Consider the following 26,923-nt stretch of genomic DNA (forward strand, 5'->3'; position numbering starts at 1 on the left):
GGGACTGGTCATGTTATAAGCTGCATGCTATTGTGTGGTTGTTTTTGATTCATTTACTTAGCCACATGTAGGGTGAAGTGAGGGTCAGGAGGTACGGTTAGACACTACTGAAACTCTTTGATTGATGCAACACATTAAAAAACGTCTAGGAGGTGTTATGTTTAAATATCAGTGCCCCCTTTTTGGTCATTGGCTGATGGTTTTGTAGTGCTCTTTTGTTCTCGCTCCTACAAAAAACCCAGCAAACTACAACAACTGAATATGACTCATGATTACTACATACAGCCCTGGAGCTTCAAACAGACAGCTTCACTGTGTGGTTTGCATTAAACAGCATGTAAAAAGAACAGAGAGTAACAGACTTTACATCACTTTTCTTTTATAATGTACTGTCTTCAACAGTGTTACCTAGTTTTTACTTTTTCCACTTTGTATATCATCATTGTTCATGTCAAGTTGGTGGATTCCATGCAAAGCAGCATGTAATTTATCCAGTACCTCTAAAATGATTTTACTCTGAGTTTTCCCAATTGGCATACAATATTTTCAAAAGAAATACTGAAGACTTTAATGTTGCTGGCAGTTAAGAGTTTAATAAATAGCAGTGAGACATCTCAGAGGCTAGGGTTGCTGGAGGCACATCTGTTTATACACATTCCTCTGACACACCCACACTACATCAAAGCTTCCCTTGTGCCTTAGCTTCCCTCACCTGCTTATACACTTTCTCAGACACACAACCCCCGCCCCCCATTTGTCCAGTCCCCCAGCAGACAGCCCCGTCAGAGGAGTAGATAACCTCCTGCTCACCTTGAGGTGTAATAAGGCGCTGTTGTCAAGGGGATTCAGGTGGGCAGAGAGAGAGATGGGGTCTCCAGGGCTCAAAACTGACCAAAGGGGCACAGGGGCACAGCCTGGGCTGACAGATTGCACCCCCCCACTCACCCCCTCTTCTTATTGGCACCTCAAAGCTCGCCTGCCTGACAGCTTGTCTGGATACTCCTGCCACTAATGGCTAGCAGTGTGCAAATACAGGAGGGCTGCATAAAGGAAATATTGTTTAGCATTGTAGGAAAACAGCTTTTAATCAGTCATTTATGATTTCATTTTTTTTTTTATTCTGTTTATTAATTTCACTTTGCTGTAGATCAGTGGTTCTCAACTGGTCAAGCCATAGGACCCACCCACCTACTGTAATGTGAAGTAGGGACCCAAATTTATATATATATATATATATATATATATATATATATATATATATATATATATATATTTTTTTTTTTTTTTTTTTTCAATTATTAAAAGATGCTGAAATTTGGACCTTAGAAGGAATAGAACACAACAAAATGCTGAACAAAGAGACCGGCTAACACTTTGGGAGGACATGCATACAAACATTTTATTTCACTGTGTTTTATCATTATAACACATTTTGTTTTGTTTTGTTTTTTTTGTTTGTTTTCTTTTTGAAAGGTGACAAGACATTTACAAATTATTATATGGAAAACTAATGTTAATTGAAAATATTTCCATTCAAGATACGAGGAGAAATTAGTGAAGATCTCAAAAAACAGTCAGAATTTACTACATTTTCTGCAAAATAAAGGATAGATGGATATATGGATAGATGTCTGTCTAGGGCTTCAGTATCAGAGATATTTTGCCTTTTTTTCCTGAAACCAGTTCACGAACCACTGAAAGCATCCCCATGACCCACTTTTGGGTACCGACCCAGCAGTTGAGAAGCACTGCTTTAGATCAATTCTTGACAAGTCTGGCAGATGATGGAAAAACTGAAAGTAAAAACAGAGGATATTAACACTGTTAACAAAAAATAAAGAAATGGCTGGCCATTTGTTTAAAAGATTTTCTTCTTTTAGAAGGTTATTAAATTTATGTATTGTTCGTCAGTGGTAAGATTGGGGAACTCACCTAGAGACTATTAAGATGAGATTTTACAGCATCAGAAAACATACAACCGTCACAAAAAGATAGATAGCCATTTATTGTCATTGCATTTTAAAAATACAACAAAATTACGTTTAGCAGTCTCTTGAAGCAGCAGACACAGTGGTCCAAGGGGTGGTTAGAAATCTGCAGCCTCACGTTGTCCATCCTGCTGGCGAGGGAGTGGGCACCCGGGAGAAAGAAGCTTGGTATGACAGGTTTGTGTGGGGCCGCTCTTAGCCTAGCCTGCAGCCCGGCTTGTTTGTCCTGCTCCTGCCTTCTCACACAATGCCGTCTCTTCCTCCTTCCCACTGGCTGTAGTTGTCGTGCTGCTCCGTGTCCTTCTCTTTTCAGTCTTTGAGTCTCAGTCGGGAAAGATGTAAGCTCCGTGGGCATGCTTTCAGTTCTGCTGTTAGTGCAGGGCTTTGTTTTGCTGCGAGTAGTAGAGTGCCGGGCCATTGCATTCGTATGCGCAGCCCCATGCTACCTCAATAGGTAGCATTCAGTAGTCTTCTGTTGATCAGGCAGTGTTCCATGGCAGTTACTGGCAGTTGTTGTTAGCTTTTAAGCAAAAAAAAACAATTATAAAAAGCAATTCTAAGTAGCCTACATTTTTATTTTTTTTCCTTTTAAATGCAATATTCAATATTTATATAAACCAACATGTCTTGATTTGTGTCTAAAATATTCAGAGCATAAACGCCACAGGTTTTTGGCCAACTGGGACAAAATCATGTGTATCCCGTTAAATATTAGGTCAAATTTGCTGGTCAGGTTGGCACAGCTGAACCAGTGGAAATCCTGGTGATACAGACAGCAAATCATGACAACACTGTAAATGAATTACTCTTATATTATAGGCTAATTTATCAATGAAACCCTGTATCATGTTTGTTGTAGAAGTACACAATGCAATGATTTAAATGTAGGGTTGCATGGTATTATAAAATGATGATGTAGTATTTTTCCTTTTGCAGTTTCTATTGCAGTATTTTTAAAGGCAGTTCTGTCAGTTAATCAGATTATTATTATTTTTTAAAATTTCTTAAGGTAATTCTCTGATTTCAGATCTGTATCACCTCCTATATTTATTCTTTTCAACCCTCTGAGTGACTTGCATATACACGGAGGAGTAGAAATGACACACTAAGGGTAACCAGATAGAGCGACCTGTTTGTTCATAATCTTTACAGATAATCTTGTGGCTTGCAACTGCATTATATGTAGCCTACATCGTGAACCATCGCAAACAATCTTCAAAGCTACATTTAGTCTACATGACCAACCCTGTGATTGTAAGGTTCAACAAAACCATGTTGAGCTGCTTGTGGCTGACACAACAGTTCACCATGTAGCTGCTAGAAGTAAACAATTAGTGGCACACCCATGCTTTAATCACAATTGCAGTGGCAAGATGATATATCATTCAGCCCAACTATAGTGGGACTACTTTAGTTTAATTTTTGATGATACAACAGAGATTGTGAAATAAGACTACTAGCTATTTTTTTAAAATATTTCTCTCCATGTAGAGTATAAAGACAAGATGGCACAAACTTTTTAATACACTCAATGAGACATTGTGGGTGATAAAAGCAACCCTTATAAATAATTAACTTTTCTGCACTCTCATGAGAAGCTAATTAAATGGAAAACAAAGGCCTGAACTGTTGAGACTCACTGACTTGAAGCTCATTAATAACTCTTGGTAAATTGAGCTGCTGCTGAGGCTGCAGTCGTAAACCGGACCTGTGTGTGGCTGCGTGTTACCAAATGTGTGTCTTAGCGGTGTGTGGGTTTCCCTTTTGATTGTCCATAAAATAAAAGGGGTAGAGAGAAGACAGTGTGCTTTCCCTTTTTGTCCCATCTATTGTTCATCCTATCTGGGTACCTCTCTTCAAATTGAAATTGCAGAACAGATGCACACCTGATGTGGTAATTTATGCATTCAAAGAAGTTTAGGTGGAATAATGCACATATTCAAAAGCTTAAAAAGTGCGTACCCTGTCTCTGCATTCTTCTATGCCTGTGTATTTCTCTGTATTTGTGTGTAATGTTGGGATTTTCTCTGACTCTCATTCTTCCTGATATGGCTATAGGGAGTTATCCCTTTCCGTTATTTGCCCACAGCAACAAGAGCTCATTATAGAAACCAGACAGATGTGATCTCGATTTGTGTCAAATGGGTGGAGAGGATGGTGTATGTGAGATAGCAAGAGACTGTCTGTGTACATTGTTTAAGACAGCACTTAGTGTTAGTCTGCATTTGTGCATGCAAAGCACTTTTTATTCTGCTGCGAAGAGTGAGATAATACAGTCTGAATGTGTGAAACCATGGTAAATGTACATCTCTGTCTGGCACATTTCCTGAACATGCCCATTTTCTCTTTGTTTTACAGTGTTGAATACAACTTAATATCCCATGTCATTTCCCATGGCACTTTAACAACTGTCTTGTCTGCTAATCAGCAGAACTAATTATGGGCCCTCTTTGTCTTTTCCAGAAATCGAGCGATAGCCGATTATCTACGTTCCAATGGATACGAAGAGGCATATTCAACTTTCAAGAAGGAGGCGGAATTAGATAATGTGAGTAGATTAAGGGTGGTCACATACATCCGCACTGCCAATAAGACCAATTTGTACACACAATGATGCCTTGATTTCCCCCTAATTTGTCATTTTAGTTAGCATGTTCCCAAGTGTGACCAGGAGCACCTGCAACCAATTATGGGGGTCCCTATCTGATTGAGGGGGTCTTTGCTGCATACTCCTGTTGAGTAGTCTTAGCAGAGCATTTGTCATTATTTGTATTTGCTGTTTTTGAATTTGGTTTAAATACATCTATAAACACCTAAAGATTTTAGATTTTTAAATTTCATGGTGTTTTAAGTTGAACTGCATGTGTGCATTAGCATTGAGTTAAGTCAGTTCTAAGTCAATCTCTAAAGCTGTATATATGAAAACATTTTCCCCAAGGGTTTTAAAATACTAAAAATTCAACACTGTTTTGGATGCAGAATATTGGCTTTCAGGTGTTGTTTTGAGTGAAATGAAATGTTATTTTAACCCCCATCTTGGAGAATCACTATTCAGAGGTGAAAATGTTTATTTATGAAAGTGCTTCTAACTTTTGATTCCCTTGCTTCCAGACATTCAGGAATTCCAGCATTTGTATGAACCACAAGCTCACACTCCTGCTATTATTCATCTTCACCCCTTTTCATTAAACAACCTTGTCATCTCAACATTTTTTTTCTCTTCATCTGTACAGCACTTCCTCATGTTTCACCTTGTGTTCTAGTGATTCCCCACCCCCTTCTCTTCTGTGTCTTTACTCGCTCTTCTCCAGAGGTTTTCTCGGTAGAAACCCTGTGGAAGCAGGCTGAATAATAGATGAACGGCACAGAGAAAAGGTGCACCCTGTTGGGTATGAGCAGTCAGCTTCTCACACACCTTGAAAACGCCATTGTAAACTGCCAAGTTATTTAAAAGGGCATGTAGTTTGGTGTTTAAATTTCAAGGCATTTTCAAAGGTCTATGGTTAAAGCAGATTAACTGTTCTTTAACAGTTTCCTTTGAGGCTTGAGCCGTGGTTTAAGGTTAATAGTATGTACATCAGTGTGCAGTTGCAGATTTTCAAAGGAGAAATTATTATTAAAGGTCATTCTCATTGTTATTTTTATATTTTTGCCTCTACAGAAATTGTGTAAAAGTGCATGCACATATGTATGGTGGTAACAACCCACTGTTAAGAGACTGGTTGTGCTGCAGTGAAGTCTGGCACTTCTCCTGTATATGTTTTTGTGTGCATCTCTGTGTGTGTGTGAATGTGTGTGCTGTTGTATTGGGCAGTGTCTACAGGCAGATGGCAGATTAGATGATGGCAGACATGTCCATAGTGGATTCCCTGTGCTCCCTCTCGGTTTTCTTTCTCCTTCATTTCTCTGCAGAGCCATTCATGCCTTTGTCTTTATTTACACCTCCTGCTACTCTCAGGATCCCCCTCCTTTCATTGTGTGTTCTTGATCCCAACTCTCCACACCTCGAGAATATCTGCTTTTGTTTGCAGCTGAAGCTGAGGAGCTAGCTGTGAAATTGGAGCGTGTCGCTAATTTTCTCCCTCACTGACAATTGTGTCTGTCTGTCAGTGTGGATTTTTGATGCTTTGATAGTTTGTTGCAGCCTCAAGGCAACACCATGGCAGCAGAACTGTTGTATTAAGTTTTGAGAATCGGACAAAACCAAGCAAAGAAGGGAGTTACTTTTTGTGTCAGTAACGACACTTTATTCCGGTTCAGTTAATAATGAAAGTAACCATTGGTTGCAGCACCCGCTGAAATGTAGTAGCAACAAGGAGAACATGCCACCACATTGTTTTGTTTCTGTCTTGGCAGTAAGAAACAGACTGTGCGTGCCATAAGAGTCATTATGTAAAGGGTAGTGGCCAGCTCATGGTATTAGCCTGCAGGTGGAATCAGGCGTCTGTCTGCCAGGACGGCCACAAGTTAACTTCCACCGCTGCCTCCAGGACCGGGTGTGTAGCTGTAAGCTGCCTAAGCCTTTCTTGTCTGCAGGAGATTAGCTTGTGTGAGAAGGATTAGGACTAGGGTGTGTGTTTATGTGTGTAGTATGCATGTGTTTGTGTGTATGTGTGCTGTACAGTAGGTTGGCGGTGTCTGGCAGTCAGAGTTGGCCTGTGACGGGTGTGTAAATAATTCTCTGTTCTTTCTTACTATAGCCAGCAGACCTCAGCATGCCACCCCAGCTGGCCCCCCTCCCACAGGCCTCCCAGATAATGCTGAGCCCTCCACTTTGATTGGCTTTCTTCGCATGTTTTCCTGATATCCTTTTTGTGCCCCTTCCCCCTCTTTTTTTCCACAGAATGAAGAACTGGATAAGAAGTATGCCGGCCTTTTGGAAAAGAAATGGACCTCAGTCATCAGATTACAAAAGAAGGTTTGTAAAGTTTTTCACCATCACAGAAAGCCTGTGGGGATTGTAGCCTTGTGAATGGTTCGTGACATTACTGCTGAATCCGCTCTTAACACAGAAAGGAAGTCTTACAAAGCAAAGAAAGCATTAATCCAATAGTAAATAGATTTTAATTTGTTTAAGACTGACTACATTAAACTTAAAAGCCAATAGTTTATCAATCTGTAAATTCACTCCTTGATGGAATTATCCAATCATTCTTATTACTGTGCCATATATTCTCTGCCTCCACTCTGTTAAATGTACCTGTACATACCTGCAGGTGATGGAACTTGAATCCAAATTGAATGAAGCTAAAGAAGAGATCACTTTGGGTGGGCCTGTAAGTCAGAAACGTGACCCCAAAGAGTGGATCCCACGCCCGCCAGAGAGGTACGCGCTGAGTGGCCACCGCAGTCCTGTCACCCGCGTCATCTTCCACCCAGTCTTTAGCGTCATGGTGTCTGCCTCAGAGGATGCAACAATAAAGGTAAGTGCTGTTGGTCAGTGTTTGATAATGTGCTGTATTTGTTGCAGAGGTTCAGATAGGACCATACAACCAATACTGTTTATATTGCATATGAAGACTGTGAGTAAGGTCAATGTGGGTGATATGGCCTAAATATCACATCACAGTATTTTCTTACCTTCACAGTAACGGTAGTATATCACAGTTTTATTGAAGGAGCCCTAGTGAAGGAATATAACATAACTTGAATTAACAACAAAAGGACCCAATTCAGAGCGCACAGAGCAAACCAGGCAGCAGCTACATGCCCAACAGACACACTGTCCTAAAGAGAGAGGCTGATAGAGATGGCAGGATTTTCTTGAGAGATGGAGGGAGAACTGTATATTTTGTCTTATTGTATTTCAACAAGTTACAAAAATTTTATCAGAGCTGAAGAATTTAACTTTGCACAACTCCACTATAACCTCATTCTGCTGTAATGGATCCCAGTCCAGTCCATATTCCTGACCAATTTTTTGCAAAGTCAGACTTCAACAACAGAGTTTTTTGGTTTGTGAAATTAAGCGTCTTCCCTTGATTGAGCCACAAACAGCAGCTCACAGGATAACAAACACCTTTCATCCTCCATGCATAAATGAGAGTCTGCAAAATATGCAGGCAAGTGTGTGCTGGGCTTAATCTCACGGCTGATTAAACCTCTCATTATTAGGAAATTGTAATGCCAAACTATCATCCACTGAATTAATTTACCTTTGAGTCTTTCGGGCGCTGCGGAGTCTTAACGTAAGCAAGCAACAAGAGGCCGGTGCAATTATGGCGGAAGACATTTCTTTTCAAAAACGACAAAAGTTGTGTACTGACATGTCCACAGTCACCATGGTTTTGCGGCGTTATGCATTTCTCTATGGAGTTTACTCCTTCGGTAGGGGCGCAGCTTGATAGCGACTACGTCATGTGTTTTGTTGCTCTGATTGGCCCGTAACAATGTGACAGAATGTTCATCCAATCACCCTCCGAGTTTTTCTTCAAACCTCTGCCCTTTCCCAAACGCTGTCTGAGTGTTTTTCTACATGGATGTGTGAAGCAAATCTCTCTTTCTCTCCTCACTGGACTCTGTATAGTTAACGTAGCCTACTGATCCCAGGTCAGGTGAAATAGCCCCAGTATCAGGTATCGTATAAATCTGTTGCTATTTTAAAGCCTAAAAAACAATTCTCATGTATACTGAGTCCTCAACACGTATAAATTCATCAGCAGTGGATGCTCCGTGTGATGACGTCGGTGCATGACGTATCCATGCTCAGGCCTGGATGCATTGTGCAGTGTGAGTGCGGGCCAAAGGGGGGACAGGGGAGGGGGTCAAATGGGCTTTAGCATGGTTAGAATATGGCACGACACGGATGGCCTGATGTGAGTGCGCCTTTTAACTCCTTGTTTGCTGAGGTGTGTCAGGCTACTGAAAGCACCACATTTCCTGACGTTGGCCTTCACCATAAAAGCACTCAGGGAAAAACCACAACTATAGACTTTTATTGTGAAGGATTTATCCACGGTGCCGTGCTTTTTATTCGTTAAATTTAGCTTTAGCAGCGGTTCTAGCAAGTTTATGCTACTGTAGAGTCTACAGCTACTTTTCTGACCCCATTTAACACCACAGCCCACTTCTTTCAATCACGATGGACTTAAAACAAGTAAATCATAAGTTTAAACACACTTTTAAATAGTTTTTAAAGCAGTTGTAATATGAGTGGCTGCAGTGCTGGGCTGAAGACAAACCGTCTTGAGCATTCTTGAGCACAGAGTAACGAGCATTATGTTTTTCAAGTGTTAAACTTGAACTTGAGGATGACTTGTTGTCTGAGAATTATTCTTTACTCCTGGTTTATTTTTAACTTGTGTCAGTTCTGGAGAAAGACACAAACTGCAATCAATTTGTGGAGAATGTCTTTGCTGTCTGCTCCATGTGCTTCTGTTTGTTCTGCTTTAGAGAGAAGAGATGGCTGATAATTTCATGCTCTAAAGAGACATGGGAAGAGAGAAACATTTTGTCAGACTATTTGTCTGTAGTAAATAAACTTGGACTCTGTATAATGTTTGCCTGCTTTGGTTTTTGGGCACAAGGTGTTTCCTGCCTTTACACTATAGGAGGCAACACATTACATAGATGTATACACTCTCTGGTCACTTTATTAGGTATCCTATTCAGCTGCTTGTTAACGCAAATATCTAACAAGCCAATTACATGGCAGCAACCAGTGATTTTGGGCATGTAGACATAGGCAAGAAAAGGTGCTGAAGTTCAAACCCGGCATCAGAGTGGGGAAATAAAGGTGATTTAAATGACTTTAAAGGTGCCATGGTTGTTGGTGGTCTGGCACCTTTTTTTATTTCTCTATCATCCAATTTTGGTTAGTCCACTTGAATTGTACCTTTACTTTCTTGTTCTTGGCTGACTGCAATGCTACCCAGTTTGTTTGTTTTTTTGCATTTTTCACTTCAAGGTTTGACCTGTTGTGCATTCAGAGATGCTGTTCTGCATACCTCAGGTGGAACAAGTGGTTATTTGAGTAACTGTGACCTTTCTGTCAGCTCCAACCAGTCTGGCTATTTTCCTCTGACCTTTGCCATCAAGAAAGCATTTTGGCTCAAAGAAGTACTGTTCATCAGGTGTTTTCTCTTTTTTTAACTATTCTGTTTTAAGATATTGTTTTAATTTTGTAACCTATTAACTATATTGCTGATTAAGATTATCGATAAAGCATACACACAGGAGCACTTCTCTGCCTCAGGTGGCACAGCAGGTGCCCTGTGTCCATAGTTTACAGTCTTTGCCATAATGGTTGCTGGTTTTACTCCTGGTCAGCAAACAGAAGTCATCCTACACTCTCAGTTTTCCCATATTTCTTAATAAACGCACAATCAAAGAGAAGCAACAATTTGGTTGAGACATGACGTATATGTCAAGTTAGGGCAGGGACTGTTTTATAATTCACTGTAGCTGTGATCATCTATGGGGCTTTTATGATGCTGAATGTATTAAATATGTTTGGACTAAAGCAGGTAACCTTCCTCCCGACATAACAAAGACAACTGTGGTGGTCTCTCTTACTAATTTGGAGCTCAGTAGCAGGTCTGTCACACACATTGTTTGCTCCCTGCATTAATACTTCTCCTCCTCTTTCTTTTTTATTATTCCTTGTTTTCAAGCAATGCCTCCTCTGACTCCCTCCTAGACACGCCCTTTTTCTCTCATCTCCCTGTTGTCTCGGTTTCCCTACATTCCATATATAAACTCCATGATGTGTCTCTGGGTTATTTTTACAGCAGCAGCAGCTCTCCCTCGCCTCACTGCACAATGCCAATACTCTGCTGAGCTATTTGTTCTGTATATTTTATTCATGAGACAATGAGAGACATGTGTACATCTCCTTGGCTACACCCACACAGCAGGGATTCCTCTCTGCGTTTTGTCATCTTCTTTCTTCCTCAGGACACCCCCAAACCCCTCTTCCTTCTGCAGCCCCACCCCCCCAGCATCCTGCTTCATTTATCTCCCTCTTAAAGCATCAGCTGCCCCACCATGACACCTCACCACCAGAGACATCCCTCCCTCAGGAGGAGACAGGTCTGGGTCCACAATCTAAAAATCAGCCAAGCTTCTTTGCACCTCTTTTTCTGAATGCCTCCTCTCACTGTGGCATGGCCCCACTCCCTCTGTGTCCTACTTTCTCCTGAACAGCTCTGTTAAATTTTTAACAGAGGAGTAAACCTTGTGCTCCTTGCACTCATTCACTGACTGAGAGGCAGCCAAGACTGGAAATAAAACTGAATTGTTTTGTTGTTTGATTTAAGTTTTTTTTTTTTTATTTTGCTGAGAGGTTGTAATGGTTTGTTGCTTTCAGAAAGTCAGATGTTAGTGTTGGTAGTCAGATAGTGTTTGTAGCAGTGAGCGGTTTATTATTGAAACTGTTTTTAACTATATTTAAGTCAGTAAGTAATTGAGCCATTAAACAATTCTAGTAATATCAATAGTTGCAGCTCAAGACCAATTAACTAATACCAATTTTATTTAAAAAATCCCACCCTGAATGCAAAGATTCATAATACACATGCCTGTTTGGTTAATGTGTAGTGAGAGTGAGCTGCTGTTTAATTTAGCTTAGCATCATGATGAGAAACAGGGTAGACAAAAGCCAGGCTCTTAACAAAGGTAACAGTGCTAACCTAACAGTCCCTTCTTAAATATGCTCTGTCTTAGAATTTTTTTATTTACAATAAATCTGTGCTTAAGCATTAACTTGCCTTTTGTGATTTTGATGATTTTGTGACCTAGTTAGTTTATGGTCCAGGCAAAAAAATGATTTGGAGTCATCATTCCTGGAAGTCCTATTTCACCTGTGGTTAAGCTGCATGATTTTCATACCTCAATTTAGGGCTTACATTACATTACATTTTTATGCACACCAGTTGCTTTTCTTTATTAAACTTTAAGTTTTTATATTAGTGTCTTAAAGACATTTTCAGTTTTCTAATATAACGTTGAGTCGGCCCTCTGTCAGTGGCTCTAACACACACAAAGTAGAGGGGACAAAAGAAGAGAAAGGAAGCAGGTGAAGGGGTGTATTCCCTCATAAACGTTGCAAATACACTTGCTCGATATTGTGCTATTAAACATGCTCAAAGTGACGGTTAGGTTAATTCCTTACTTAAACCAAAGCTCACTGTGTTGGGCTGAAACACACTGCAGTGCATACCTAGGGCAGTAAAATAAATGAGTAGCATGTCCATGGTGCAAATGGATATTAATGTGAACTGGGACCAAGTGCTGCTGATAGCAGAAAAATACCCATTTAAGACCTGCCTTGGGTGATTGAGCACGTGCCTTGAGTGTCATGCCACTTTGCGATGGCAGCAGCATAACCTGTGGCTTATATCGAGAGACAAACTAACTGGTCATACACAGTGCTCAGTTCCCTGACTACCGATGGTGATATAAAGACCGGTTCAGACAGCTCAATTTTTTTGGTCATTGATGTTGGCACCATGTTGGACTATGCAACTAAAATCTTGTCCAGTCTCGGGTTAGACCCTGGCCACACTACAAGTGTGACCCCAATGCTCAACATATGCTGACATCACCACTGTCGCCGTGAGTAAATCAGATTTCTGCTACAACAGAAGGGCTGTGTGTGACAGTGTTAATTTCGTCAACTAAAACTATGACTAAAACTATTCGTCGACAGCCTTTTTTTCCATGACAAAAACTAGACTATGACAAAAATAGATCTTTGTTGACTAAAACTGGCAAAAACTAAGTTTAGTTTTTGTCAAAATGACTAAAACTATACTAAAATGTAATTTAGTTTTCATCAAACATTTAATATCTGTGATATTTTTCCACTGTGGGTAAATCTGTCAAGATGCAATGCAGACGCATTGCATCTTGACATAAATCGTGGTCATGGGGCGCCTCGGACACGTTGATTTTGTCACATTACAAGAGCGTTTTCATTCCTGACGGTCATAATTGGGCCCTAGGTCTGATGATGAGCTGCAGTGTTGCAGTCGGGTCAAAATCTGTCTGAATGTGTGTTGGTTTTTGATGTAACATAGTCACAATCGCCATTGTGGTTGTAAAACAGTATATGTTCAGCCCTACTTAAATCCCACAAGTTTTGATTAACTGAGTTTGTAGCTACAAAACTGTAAGACAACAACATTAACATTTCCTCATCAAATTTGGGTACCATCAATACTTGCAGCCAGAGAGTATAAAATAAAAGCAAATGTTCAGTAAAATGAACATATTGTGTTTCTCACCAGGATCTACATGTAACATAACATACTACTTTAGTTGTTTTTGTGTTACCTTTTCATGAAATAAAGTAGTGTGAGGTAGTAGATCCAAGACCAGGCTCAAACAGATGGTAATGCTATCTACCTAACAGCAGCCATTTCTTTTCTACTTAAAGGAGTATCAGTATCTACTTTAATCAGCATCTACTCCTTATTACCAGACCAGGTAGAAAGTCGGCATCAGCATACTCAACCCGGCTCTCAAGTCTCAGATTTTTTTTTTCCTTTTTGCCGTTTGTCTTCTCATTAGTAAATGCAGTTTGACAAACCATAGTTTCGGTTTTTTTCCCCTCACTGTATCTGCTCTCACTCATTCTTCCATTTTTGTTTAGCATTGCTCTCTATTTTTCTTCTCTCTGGGCCTCATCCTCTTCTCTCTGTATTCTTTGTCCTCTCTGCAGTGCTCATGTGGCAGACCTTTCCATGCAAAGATGTTACCTTGAGTTCTGCTCACAGTATGTAAATCAGGAGGTCTAGGGTGTGGTGGGGTGTTCACTCATACATGTCATGCAGAGGCTGGGCTAATTTGAACAAGGACAAAGAGTTGGAGGGGCAGTTTGCCTATTCTCACTTTACTAGCGACATTTACAAAGAAGGTTGATGTTTTGTAGTGGGCATTTGAATGCCAAAATACGTAAAAGAATGTAAGCTATTAATCAGGATGGAAATGGGGAGATTTTTGGCAGCTGTTGTTGTAATACACAGGAGCTGTGCCAGTAGGAATCATTGGTGACACAGAGTTGAGTTGCAGGTAGTTCATGGATTATGAGTGCCTTACTTGCTGCTGCTTAATACTGTTTCATGTGTTGGCTGGTAAACCTGGTGTACCTCCAAACACATTAGTGGCACTGATCTTCCCCTGGATAAACCCCCCATGCACTTTGGACCTCACAGCCATCTGTACTGTCTGTAGGTTCCTTTTGGGGGGAGGAGAGGGGTCTCCTGTCACCGTCTGCCCAAATCCCCCACGAAAAGAGGAAAACCAAGATGGGTTGATCCCCCTCCATGACAAACCGTCTGTCTGCTTGAGAGTCAGAGGCATAACAGCTTTCTCAAGACAGAAAAAACAGGCTTACTACAGTCCACTATATATTCTGTCTGTACTCCATCTGGATATGCCATGTGCAGCACAATAAACGGTCTATGCTTTATATCAGGACTCAACCTGTATCACCCTGGCTCATGTGTCCCTGTTACTACATTGTCTGACGTGTCGAAGGTTCAGTAACTTGGTGTGCAAAGAGCATGTGGTGTCTGCAAACTGTGGCCTAAATGATGTGTTAAGGGGAATCCCTTTGCAGTTTTGTAGTATCTAATCACTTTTCCTTCAGCATATCTTATTGCTGAAATTGCTTTGCCCTTTCAGCTTGTTTTGGCTTTTTAACATTGTAGATGACATTGGGCCACAAATGATGTTACTAGTGGGCACTAAGGATTGATTTAATATGATGCTTCTTTTTAGCAGGCTAATTCATTACCTATAAATGTTTGTGAAATTCGTAGGTTCCTGTATGGTTGATGTGTAAAATTGTTCTCTTCTGTAGGTGTGGGACTATGAGACAGGAGATTTTGAACGCACACTGAAGGGCCACACAGATTCGGTGCAGGACATCTCTTTTGACCAGACTGGAAAACTGCTTGCATCTTGCTCTGCTGATATGACTATCAAGCTGTGGGATTTCCAAGGATTTGAGTGCATCAGGACCATGCATGGTAAGGAAATAATGATGTTTGTCTTTATTATGATAGTGTCTGTACAGTGTATGAGCACTTTTTGACCAAGAGAAACCTGATGCATTGAGCATTTAATCACAGCTCCTTTCATTTATTTTATCTTTGTTAACAAGCTCATTTGTTGTGTCAGTCAGTGCATCATAAATGTAGTTTGTGACTGGACCCTGGGCTCAGGTGGTGCATGCTGTTTGTTATCACATTTGATGAGCTTCAATCTGCTCCACTTCACACCCCCCTATGCAGAGATCCAAATCCAATTGGTCTTCTTTAATAACCAAACTACTCCACACCACAGTGTACTTCTGCAGCCATTTGGATGTACCCTTTTTTAGTAAACAAATTTTAAGGCCTTGCAGATTGCTTCCTTACTTATCTGAGGATCTACAACATTGGCCATTTCATCATTGAAGTAGCTCTTCTTCATACACCCCTCTTTTACACCCCAGTTACTAAATAAATCATGGCAGCTTGGTCTACATTTGTCCTGCAGCCCTCAGTTCAGGAATCAGCATTTAAATTTTTTTCCCGTCTTTGAATGTGATAAGGTCCCCCATTAACCCACCACCAGCAGCCAAAAAATATGAAACCTCAGCATTTCTAATTTTGTACTCTTTTCAAAAGTGCCTGTTAATGTGTAACTGTGACACGACATGAACGGTTGTCAGTGAAGTGAATAAGCCTGCTTTGCAAGCAGCTCAGAAGCATTTTTATATTTATGTTAGATTTGTGAGTCCTGCAGTCAGTGCAAGTAAGCAACAGATTTTATTGGTTACCTTTTTGTTGTTGTAAACGAATGTTTGGCTCCTGGCACAGGCTCTGAAACAGAAACACATTCAAATGCTCATATCTGTCTATTAAACTGATCTCAATCTCTTTTTTGGTTTCCCATCATTTCCCTGACATCTTTTTCCTGTATTCACTTTAAATTCATCTCCTCAACCTTTCCTTTGTGTTCCATCAACTCCTCCTTTTGTTCACATCTTTTAAAAAAACAAAAAAACAACAAGGCTAACTGGTGAAGTAGATTAGCGCCGATCTGGAAAGCAGTGTAATTATCCTCTTCAGCACCAGATAGCACTTTACTGTGTAGCTGTCACCCATTATTACAACACGCACACACCGCTAAGCTGGCCTTTTAAAGTATACTTACTGTTGTCTATATCTCTTTAGCAGCTTAAATATGGCACAGTGTCCGGGTAATTAGGCATTGCTTATTCTCCCTGGAACAAAGTAAGCCCAAGCAAATTTGCTACCTTTCTTGTCATTTAATTGGCTAACTTTGACCAAACCCTCTGATTTGTGGCACTGGTGGTGACTGTAGATGTATGAAAAGTTGAAAATTAACCCAGAAGTGTGATGAAAATATTAAGGGATAGTGTGTTGTGGTCTTAGCGGTCCATAAGGATGTGCTTTGTCATGGTTTTTGTTCCTTGCTTAGATTTTGTTATGGTGTTTTCTTTTTTCCAGGGCATGATCACAATGTTTCGTCTGTAGCCATCATGCCCAATGGAGATCACATTGTTTCTGCCTCGAGGGACAAAACCATAAAAATGTGGGAGGTGGCAACTGGGTATGCAACCTCATAGATATCTTTAAAACAATTCTGTTTATTTAAAGCATGACATTCTGTTTGGTTGTTTTGTTATTTATTTATTTGCTTTATGTGAATTAGCTACTGCGTGAAGACCTTCACAGGACACAGGGAGTGGGTCCGTATGGTGCGGCCCAACCAGGACGGCACACTGATTGCCAGCTGCTCCAATGACCAAACGGTGCGTGTGTGGGCCGTGGCATCCAAAGAGTGCAAGGCTGAGCTGCGGGAACATGAACATGTGGTGGAGTGTATCTCTTGGGCACCAGAGAGCTCCTACCCCACCATTCTTGATGCCACAGGCTCTGAGGTAAGGGACTTAATGACTAAACATACATGTTTAAATGCTGATTGTTTACAGAGGTGTCTCATTGGATCCTTATGTCTTTTTGTGATAGGAAACATAGCTTGAAGCAGATATTACATGGGCTAGACAGTACTTAGACAACAGAGACTCTCTGACATGTGAACAGGAAATTTTTGAATAAAGAGAATAGTGTGTGTGTACACAGAATATCAGCATAGCCTCCAGTCAGCCCAGTCTCATTCCTCATGCCTTGTGATCTGAAGCATGTCCTATCATCCTCTTGTCAGATTAAAACAATATTGCCCCAACTGCAGTTGTCCCTGTCTAACCTGTGAGATGTGGAAAATGGGGATTCACTAGCTCATTTTTGGTGTTTGGTTTCCTGCATGGAGTGAAAATAAGCCAAGGTTGTGAATTACTGCCTGATAAATGATAAACACTGGATAAATACACTATGGAGGCTTGACTCTAGAGAGAAGCCTGTTGTTGCACAAATGTTTGACCATGAGTGCTTATAGTTTTCAGCAACACAACACCTAACTGAGGGATTTTATTTAGATTATCTGTTGCCCTGGTTGACTCACATGTGATGTCCACTGTTTTTTGTAACTTTATTAATACATAACAGTGCATGGGTAGAGCAATTCAGCCCCATTTTAATTCTAACACCAAGACTTTAGTATAGGCAGATACCATGTACCACTCAGTGCCAGTGTGATAAAGTATGTATTACTGTATTGTTTGTGGACAAACACTGACTTTGATTAACCTATGAGCTGTAGTTATCACACAGTAATTTATCAAAATACAATGTGGTTTTGGATCAATAACTGGCATCCTTTTTTAAAACACTAAAATCATATTTAGGCTATTTCAAAGAACAGTGCTGCACCAGGATCTAAATCAATCTTAAATGCTTCTATCTGCATCTGCGGTACCTGGAAAAAACTTCACCTGAGGCAAATGTTAAACAGTCACAAAATGAAATAAATGAAGTGTTCTATCTCAGAATTATAAAACTTAAGTTCAACAAAATATATTCATGTGAAAGAAAAAAAAAACACATGCTTTTTTTGTTAATTGAATCCTTTGCCTTTCAGGCACAGCAAAAATGTTGAAATGTTAATTTCATGATAAGCCTGAATTCTCTTTTAGATCTTCATTTTTATGTTCAAAAACATAGAAACAGACCAAAACTATGAAACAGAGCTTTATTGAATCTGGTAATTGTTTGGATGGACCTGCCAGCCTGTTTGATCGCAGTCTACCTAGGTGCAGATAAAAGTATTAGGCATGTAATGACTGTTTGAAAACAAATCTTAAAGAGAATTTTTATTTTCTTTTGTGCCCTCAAGTCCAAGAAGAGTGGAAAGCCAGGCCCCTTCCTGCTTTCTGGCTCCAGAGACAAAACCATCAAAATGTGGGATGTTAGCACGAGCATGTGCCTTATGACACTGGTGAGAACCGTCTTATCTGAAAGGCCTTTAGGCTAGCGGTTTTAAACTGAATGATATATTCTAAGATTTCTGTAAAATATAAATCATTTTGTTCAATAAGAAGAACTGGTTTGGAACTAGTGTCCATTTTTCCCACAGGTTGGCCATGACAACTGGGTGCGTGGTATCCTCTTCCACCCTGGAGGCAAGTTCATTGTGACCTGTGCAGACGATAAGACCTTAAGGATCTGGGACTACAAGAACAAGCGCTGCATGAAAACCCTGTGTGCCCATGAACACTTTGTTACCTCTCTGGGTAAGCCCCTCTGACCAAATGATGCTTTATTTTAGCTTTTGTTTGGCCCGTTTTTCCTCCTGAAGTTGCAGCACTAACCTCTTTGTTTTCGGCTCAGTGGACAGTGCTGGTTTCACATGCATCTGCATCTGTGTTTGCCAAATGTTTAATATTTGAACAAAAGCCCAGTTTTTCCATCATAGTGTGTTAAAAGTCCTCGGGGTTGCAGGAAGCTGGGGGTTTAAAGGTAGACAAGGGCTTGAGGATTTTCCCGCCTCCCCCTCCTCATGTCTACAGCTTTTCAGCAGATCAAGGCTCAGGGAGCTCTCTTGAGGAGCTTCTCAGCCAACTTTTCCTTGGCAAGCTGTTTGAAACCCAGTCCTCTTAAATCCTGGTTCAAACAAAGAGGATATCGCTGTGAGCTATTGGTGTGATGAGTTTTGGATTGGTGTGAAAAGATAAAGCACCTTTTGTGTGGCATCATTGAAACAAAACATATTAATCTCCTCCTTTTCAAGTGTTCTTTTGTCTATCCATGCACAAACAATAACTCAAACTCCCTTCAGCCCTCAGTCTCACATCATTTGCAGGTTAACTCATCTTTTATAGAAGAGTTGTTTCGTTTGGTATTTGGTAACTAGTTGGTGTTTAGACATGTGTACATGTCACCAACATGACTTTCATTGAAGATGCAGGCTATAGTAGCTTTTCATAGGGATCTGAGAAACTTGCACATTTAGGAGAAATTATTTCTTCCTGTCAAGCTGAAGAAGTCAGAAGAATGAAGCTAAAAACAGTGTAATTGTATAAATATTTTTTTCTTTTCAGTACTGATTCCAGTGCATAGACTAGAAAACTGGCCGATACTGAGAACCCCTTCATTATCTTTTTTTTTTTTTTAAGGTTTATTTTTGTGCATTTTTGGCATTTTTTTGGGTTGGTTTGATGTGTGACATGACTAACTGTTCAGAGCACTTATGATGATGGAAGTAAGTGCAACAGGGCAGTAGTCATTTAAACTGGATGGAGTGGGCTTCTTTGGCACGGCTATGATGGTGGTGTCTTTGAAGCACAATGGAACAACAGCCTGGCTCAGAGAAGTGTTGAAAATGTCTGTGAAGACATCCTTGAGCTCCTCTGCGCAGTCCTTCAGTAAACAACCCGGGATGTTGTCCGGACCCACAGCCTTGTGGGTGTTGATTGGGGAGAGTGACCTCTTTACACTGGCTGCGGACAGGCATAGAGCCTGGTGGCTGGGAGGGGGTGGACTCTTCTGTGGAAGCCTGTTGTGTGCTTCAAACTGGGCAAAGAAGCTGTTGAGGTTGTTAAGCAGAGCAATGTTGTCGTCACAGATCTGTGGTGAGGGTTTGTAGTCCATGATGGTCTGAATCCCCTGCCACTGACTCCGTGTGTCTCTGCTGTCCCTAAAGTGGCTGGTTAGCTTCTGTGTGTAGTCCTGTTTAGTTTTTATGCCTCGGGACAGGTTGGCTCTCGCTGTTCGTAGGCCATCTGCATCCCCAGCTCTGAAGGCAGCGTTCCTGACCCTCAGCAGCCTATGGACCTCTCCTGTCAGCCAAGGCTTCTGGTTAGCTCGGGGTAGAAAGGACGGCACTTACTGATCATAAACTCAGCCAGCAGTGAACAGTGTTTGCACCTCACCACAGCGTCCCGACACCAAGTGTCACTGATGTAAACACAGACCCCAACGCCACGAGTATTTCCTCCATTGACAAGTGCTCGGTCCGCTTGGTGGCACGTTAGCTGGTCCAGCTGAATGGCTGACTTGGGAATGTCATTTAGCCATGTTTCAGTGAACACAAAAACACAGCAGTCTCTTATGTCATGCTAGGCAGACCTCAGCAGCTGTATGTGATCCATTTTATTGTGCAGTGAATGCACCTTAGCCGGGAGAATGGAAGGGGTAGCTGGCCGGTTGGGATTAGTTGCTAGCCTAGCCCGGATACCTCCGTGCCTGCCCCTCTTCTGCTTCCTCTCGCACCACCTGCGGTATCTCCTGTCCGTGGGGGGAGGGTAGCAGTAGAGTGTAGCAGTAGGCCAGCGAAGTATTCCGAGCTCCTCCAGAGTCTCCGCTTGTGCGCGCTGTAAAAAGTTGCATTGTGCAGTTCTGCTGATGTGTAACAGAAACTGCCTACTGTACTTATGCTCAGGTGTAGACAGACAGGACGAACACGACAAACTATCCGACAAAGAACTATCATAAATAAAAGAAAACACTGTACTATCGGGACAGAGAGGGGCTGCTGCATGTGTACTTGTCGCCATCTTGGAACCACATGCAGAGTCTGTCTCTTGCATGTAAAAACATAAATCGTAAACAGACTTGAGCTTGTATAGCACTTTCTAGTCATCTGACTACTCAAAAGCGCTTTTACACCACAGGTCACAGCTATCCATTCACACCACATTCATACACTGTATGACTGTGGCTGTTAGTATTAGCTAATCCCGTGCATATGCAGTCATACCCATGTACATGCCACCGATGAAGTAGTGGGAGCAAATTGGTTTTCACTGTTGTGCCCAAGGACACATTGACATGTGACTGCAGGAGCTGTGGCTCGAACCCACAACTTTCCAGTTGCAGTGCAATCAACTCTTTTACCGAGTCACGGTTGCCCTCAAAAACACTGAGGATACTGGCAATGCTGCTGCAGTCCCAGATATACTGGCAAGACAAGGCAGATGCTTAATCACAGATTTGAAAGAATTGTATTCTTGCTAGCAGCAGCACCTTGCCCCAGTGCTTATTAATGCTACAGCCACATAAACAGACTGTTAACAGCGTTGATAATGATGCTGACTATATCTATATTTCACAAAGTGAAGTGTAATGTGAGTCAAAGGTAGTCCAATATGGTACTTTTGTTTGAACTTGAAAATTCTGCCATATATAATTAGACCTTGTAGATCTGTTTTTCTTTGAATTATGGGAAATGGTCATTGATGACTAGTATTTGAATTGCTGGTCTTGTAATATTTGTTTTAGTATTTCTCATGGTAAACAGGGTTCATGTCTTTGTTTTTTCTGATAATCTTTGTGTTTCTTCCACAGATTTCCACAAGGCTGCTCCCTATGTGGTCACTGGGAGTGTAGATCAAACAGTAAAAGTGTGGGAGTGCCGCTGATTTGGACCTTGGAGGATTGGACCAACATCCCAATTACCCAAGCGTTCCTCTGGATCTGACCTCCCCTTCCACCATCCCGCCTCTTCTTTCAACCCCAACCCCTCCTCCCCCTCACCTAACCCTGAGCCTCACCCACACACCATCATCATCTCCTCCTCCGGCTGCACTTAACACCATGGTTATCTATCCATCGCTCTCTCTGGTCCAATAACTATTGTCCTTCTATGTAAATTATTCCTGGATGTAGATCGAGCTATTAAATGTTACACAAAAAAGTATTCTTGCATGGTAATCCAAAATTGTATACTGTAAATTTACATAACGTCTAGAAGTACCATAGGTTTACCACGGGGCTGGCCGTCTGTCACGCAGCCTTACCGACCAACCGAAGGCAGATGTTTTTGACTGGGTGTAAAATGTAGGGCACTAAAAAATGATAATTTAAGAAATGACAGTGTCTTTATGTGTAAGATTTATTTTGTCTATTTTTTTATTTAGGATTTTGTTTTCTCTGTTTTTTTTCTCTCCTTCACTGTCATAGTCTGTTGGTGCCTAGCTTGATGAAACTTTTGAGAGATAAGGAAGGAAAAAGCATATTTGATGCGATAAGATACGATTGTCTGTGGGGCTTTGTTATTGAATAATCTGTAGCTTTATAACATCACTTCTCAAGTGTGCATACCATTTCTCTTCATGTGGAACTAGGTAATATTTTAATGGCTGTACATACGAATGTTTCAAACGTTTGTCCTTGGACCTTGGGGGCTTTAAAAGAGCTTTGTACTCTTGTCATAGTGGCACATTAACCACTGATAGGCTTTAGATAAGTTATCCCATCTAATCAATCAGCACAGAAAAAGATAAAATATTTAAAAAGCTGCTTTTGTGAAATAACCTCACTGTTTTTCACAAAAGCATAAATGTAAAGAAGTTTGTCTGGCCTTCACCATCAGTGAGCGCTGTGGGCCACAGGACACCTGAGCAGAGTTCAGGGATTACACCTGTTTAATCTTGAGCACTTGATAAAGTCCTTCGTTGTGTCTCCTTTTAGGAGACGATTCCTTGTGACCTTGCATGTCAGACTTTCAATGAACTGAAGCTCCACAGTCTACTTCTAGTCCTCTTAATCAGTCAGTCTTGGCACGGTTTGGTTTACTGTAGGAGCTATATGAAGTCAGGAGATGTTATGTTGGCCCATTGCGCTTCTGAAGACCATAAACAAAAGCCATTGGTGGAAATAAACCTGCTGACAGGAAACATTAAAGTATGATGAAGAGTCAAAGTGAGCCCCCTGGGTTTGATATCTGGGATGTGCAAAGATCTCTAATTTCTGAGGGTAACAATGTTTTGAATAGAAAATTCAGTTTTCTGTGAAAATATGAAATGTAAATTAAGCTTGTTATTAAGAGATTTGGCAATTTTGTATTATCGCACTAATGGATGAACTGGATGGGAATTAAAGAATAGTGAGAACGCTAGCAGCAGACATGCAATGTGATCTGTTGAAGGGCCTGATGCTGAGGCTGCTCCTTGCTGATTAAGGAGGGCAGTGGCAGCTCCTGGATCAGATATGGATGAGACTGCTGAAAAACCTGAGCAAAGAGCTTGTCCACAGATAAATCCCCCTTCAGACCACATCAAACATATGCAACGTCCTCTGAGTGGCTTTTCTCAAATGTTTAGCTCTTGATCTTTGTTGAGGGGTCAGTTCAAATGAGAACATTTGTGGAAAGACTGGAAAATTACTGTAAACCAGTCCATACTGTAGAAACAACCATTCCACTCCTTGTGAAGGAGAAAAAATGAAATATCTTGCTTCTAACTGTAGCTGACAAGGTGATTCATAAATCTTGCACATCCCTCTTTTCACAACATCTTTGGTCCTTGATTGATGATCAAAGACAACATTACAATTTGATGCTGTTGATAAATGCATAAACCTATAATTTCTAATTAGCCTTTTCATTCCAATGCAGTTCTTGGCTAATAAAGAATTCCACTGCTTAACTGATCTTATCTTTGCGTCTTTGCCACGTTTTTCCTCTTCCTGTGTGTACTGGATGTGGTGAACTGCTGCTCAAGCTCCTGCTAGTGGCTAATGTGAGCCTAATGTGACCTGTTGATGTAGCACTGCTGCATGTAACCCTGCACCAGGGGCAGAGCTGTCAGAACAGTATTATTGTTAAAGCTTGAACACTGAAGCTTTCCCTTCACTTACCTATTAGTCTGAAGACTCTTTGTGCTTAAATTACCTGAATTTTTAAGAAAATAAAGAAATTTGATATGAGAAAATTGACATAGCTCTCATATTTATACTAATAATATATACCTTTTGGCTTCCAGCCGTTTAGGTTAGCGTAACATAAAGAGAGGACACGAATAGCCTACCGTCTCATAGATTTGATACAAAAATGCCACTTTTACACCTTTGAGCTTTTTAAAACCATTATCAAGTAATGAGCTCAAAATGGATGGCTTCAAGTGTCATGGTAGATATGATTATTGTGCCTCTGAAATTTAACACAGGGATTTTCCAGGACAATTTCAGCTAAAGATGAAGTTTAAATACCTGTAAACTATGTAGCCTCCTGTTATTCTCTGAACCAGAACAAGTCCCTTTATGGGAAGTCTGGTTGTTTGCTAGCAGTTTACAATGAAGTTTTATGCTAAGCTAAATGGGTACTAGCTCAAGCTATATATTTACATTAAAGTATTACAGTTTTATGAATGAACTCAACTTTCAACTATGTGGGAAATTCAATGAACATGTTTCCAAAGGACACCTGTCCTCTTTGGTAGTCCATTTAGCTGGGTTCAGACAGCTCTGTGCTATGGTTGTAGAATGGCTGGATTTGGTGTTTGTGTGATGCAATTTGAAGGTGTTTATTCCCCTTCTTCTGTAACTGCAACGGGATTGTGGCAGACTAGGATGTCCCAAAGGAGAACCCGTTTCTTTCAGGGAATAAAATGTATGTCTCCTTTTGGTGTGTGCCCCCTTACAAAAGGTCTATTTTTGTTTGTTTGTTTTTTTTTTAAGCTGTTATCTCTATCCCTACTTCCAAGGAAGACTTTGGATGGAAAACCAGCAAATTTTGTATGACAATTTGGCATGGCTAATGAAGATGCCACTTTGTTAAATGTTCTTGCTAAAGCCAAAAATGGAGACGTTCTTCTGTACAATCTGGTTTAGCTTGATGATTCAGCCTCTCTAGGTCCGACACTGTTTGGCCAACTTTTGAAAATGAAAAATGGCTCTAGTCTCGTCAGGATCACGCTATGACATGCCAGACCGTAAAATGTATATGAAAATCTACTTCCTCTCCTTGGTTTTATTCAAGGAAGGCTGTTAATCAAAGGTCAGGATGATGTGTGTTCTGTTTCTTTTTTAAAATAAATAAATAAATTCAAAAAAGCTACAACACAGGTGCTGCCGTTGTATGCAAGTGTGTACCCTGTGGAAGAAAATCCCCTTTTGCCATTCGCAGGTCCCAAGCAATCCCTTTGCTGCACTGGTTGGGTGTGTGAAGGGACTGACAGACAAGTTTTGATTGTCTGTTGGCTTTTCCTTTGATTTCAAGTCCATCTGTCCTCTTTACCTGTCCATGAACCACATTTGAGGGCTTCAGACTGCACAACAAGCTCCTACAGGAGAGCTCATGATGTTTTCACCACTATGGTCTCACTCATCACTCAGCAAACTGTTAACAATATACCTGGATGTCATTATTGTTTGCGATATAATAAAAGTTGAAAATCTACTTCTATGTTATCCTGTTTATTTGTTTTAACTTGTTTTTCTTCAACAAAAGGTAAATGAGTAGTACAGCTGTGTGTTAGGAACAGTACTGAAGCAAATGTACCTTTCCAAATACAGGTGCATCTCAAAAAATTAGATTATTTAAAGGTTCATTTTTTCCTGTGATTTACTTCTTTAAGTTACAGTTCCCTAAAATTCTAGGTTCATCCTATAGAGAGTAAAGGATTTCAAGACTTCTTGTTTCAGTCTTGTGATTACTGTTTACAGCTCACAAAAATCCACCAAAATATAAGGATAACTGATCTTATGGCTATATAAGCCACAGATGGTCACTGTTGAATGGGCAAGCTCTTATTAGAGTACTGTATCAAAGTATATTTATAGAAAGTTGAATGGAAGGGAAAAGTTTGGAAAGAAAAGGTGCACAGGCAGCAGGGAGGGCTCAGCCTTCAGGGAATTGTCAAGAAAAGCAGATCCATAAACTTGGGGGAGCTTCGTAAGGAGCAGACTGAGGCCACATAGACATGTCCAGGAAATAAGCTACAAGTGTCATGTTCCTAGTGTCAATCCACTCTTGAACCACTGATGTCATAAGTGTTTCACCTGGGCTAAAGAGAAAAAGAACTGGACCGTTGCTCAGTGGCCCAAAGTCCTGTTTGTAGGTAAAAGTCAATTTAGCATTTCATTTGGAAATTAAGGTCCCAGAGTCTGGAGGATAATTATAGCGGCAAACAATCCAAGGTGCTTGGAATCCAGTGTAAAGTTTCCACCGTCAGCAATAGTTTGGGGTGCCATGTTATCTGCTGCTGTTGGTCCACTGTGTTTTGTCAAGTCCAGAGTTAAAGCTGTCATCCCAGGAAACTTTATAGTATTTCATGCTTCCATCTGCTGAGAAGCTTTATGGAAATACTGATTTCCTTTTCCAGCAGGACTTGGCACCTGCCCAGAGTGAAGCCAGAATGACCAGAAACTGGTTTGCTGACCATGGTTTAACAGTGTTTAAATGGCCAGCCAACTGGCCTGACCTGCACTCCTCAGAGTATCTCTGGGAAAATGCCAAGAGGAAGATGAGAGACACCAGACTCAACAATACATATGAGCTGAAGGCTGCTATCAAAGCAACACGTGCTTCACAACACCCCAGCAGTATCACAGACTGACTGGCTCCATGGCACTAAACTGATGTCATAATTCATGCAAAAGGAGCTCCAACTAATCATTGAGTGCATAAATGAGCATACATTTCCAGAAGATTAACATTACTGTATTATAAATGCTTTTTTGGACTGATATTTTGTGATATTCTAGGAATTTTAGATAATGGGCCTTCATTTTTGCGAGCTGTAAGCCATAATCATCCAACCTTGCAAAGCAGATGGATACGCCCGTTTCCTGGTTTCTCACTGA

The 26,923-nt window shown here is 40.8% G+C and overlaps 1 protein-coding gene across 2 annotated transcripts in view; it reads left to right on the forward strand.

Moving 5' to 3' along the window:
- LOC121516081 (lissencephaly-1 homolog) overlaps positions 1-25,517 on the forward strand; it is a 55,920-nt gene extending 30,403 nt beyond the window's left edge. For both annotated transcript variants that reach the window (XM_041797162.1, XM_041797172.1), the window contains exons 3-11: positions 4,452-4,536; positions 6,832-6,906; positions 7,205-7,411; positions 14,794-14,962; positions 16,451-16,553; positions 16,656-16,884; positions 18,237-18,338; positions 18,477-18,633; positions 21,686-25,517. In XM_041797162.1, the coding sequence (XP_041653096.1) occupies positions 4,452-4,536; positions 6,832-6,906; positions 7,205-7,411; positions 14,794-14,962; positions 16,451-16,553; positions 16,656-16,884; positions 18,237-18,338; positions 18,477-18,633; positions 21,686-21,759 (1,201 nt within the window). In that variant the 3' untranslated portion in view covers positions 21,760-25,517. The remainder of the gene's footprint in view (positions 1-4,451; positions 4,537-6,831; positions 6,907-7,204; positions 7,412-14,793; positions 14,963-16,450; positions 16,554-16,655; positions 16,885-18,236; positions 18,339-18,476; positions 18,634-21,685) is intronic.
- The last annotated feature ends 1,406 nt before the right edge of the window (positions 25,518-26,923 follow it).

The sequence above is a fragment of the Cheilinus undulatus genome, linkage group 2 (assembly GCF_018320785.1).
Source record: "Cheilinus undulatus linkage group 2, ASM1832078v1, whole genome shotgun sequence".
NCBI lineage: Eukaryota > Metazoa > Chordata > Actinopteri > Labriformes > Labridae > Cheilinus > Cheilinus undulatus.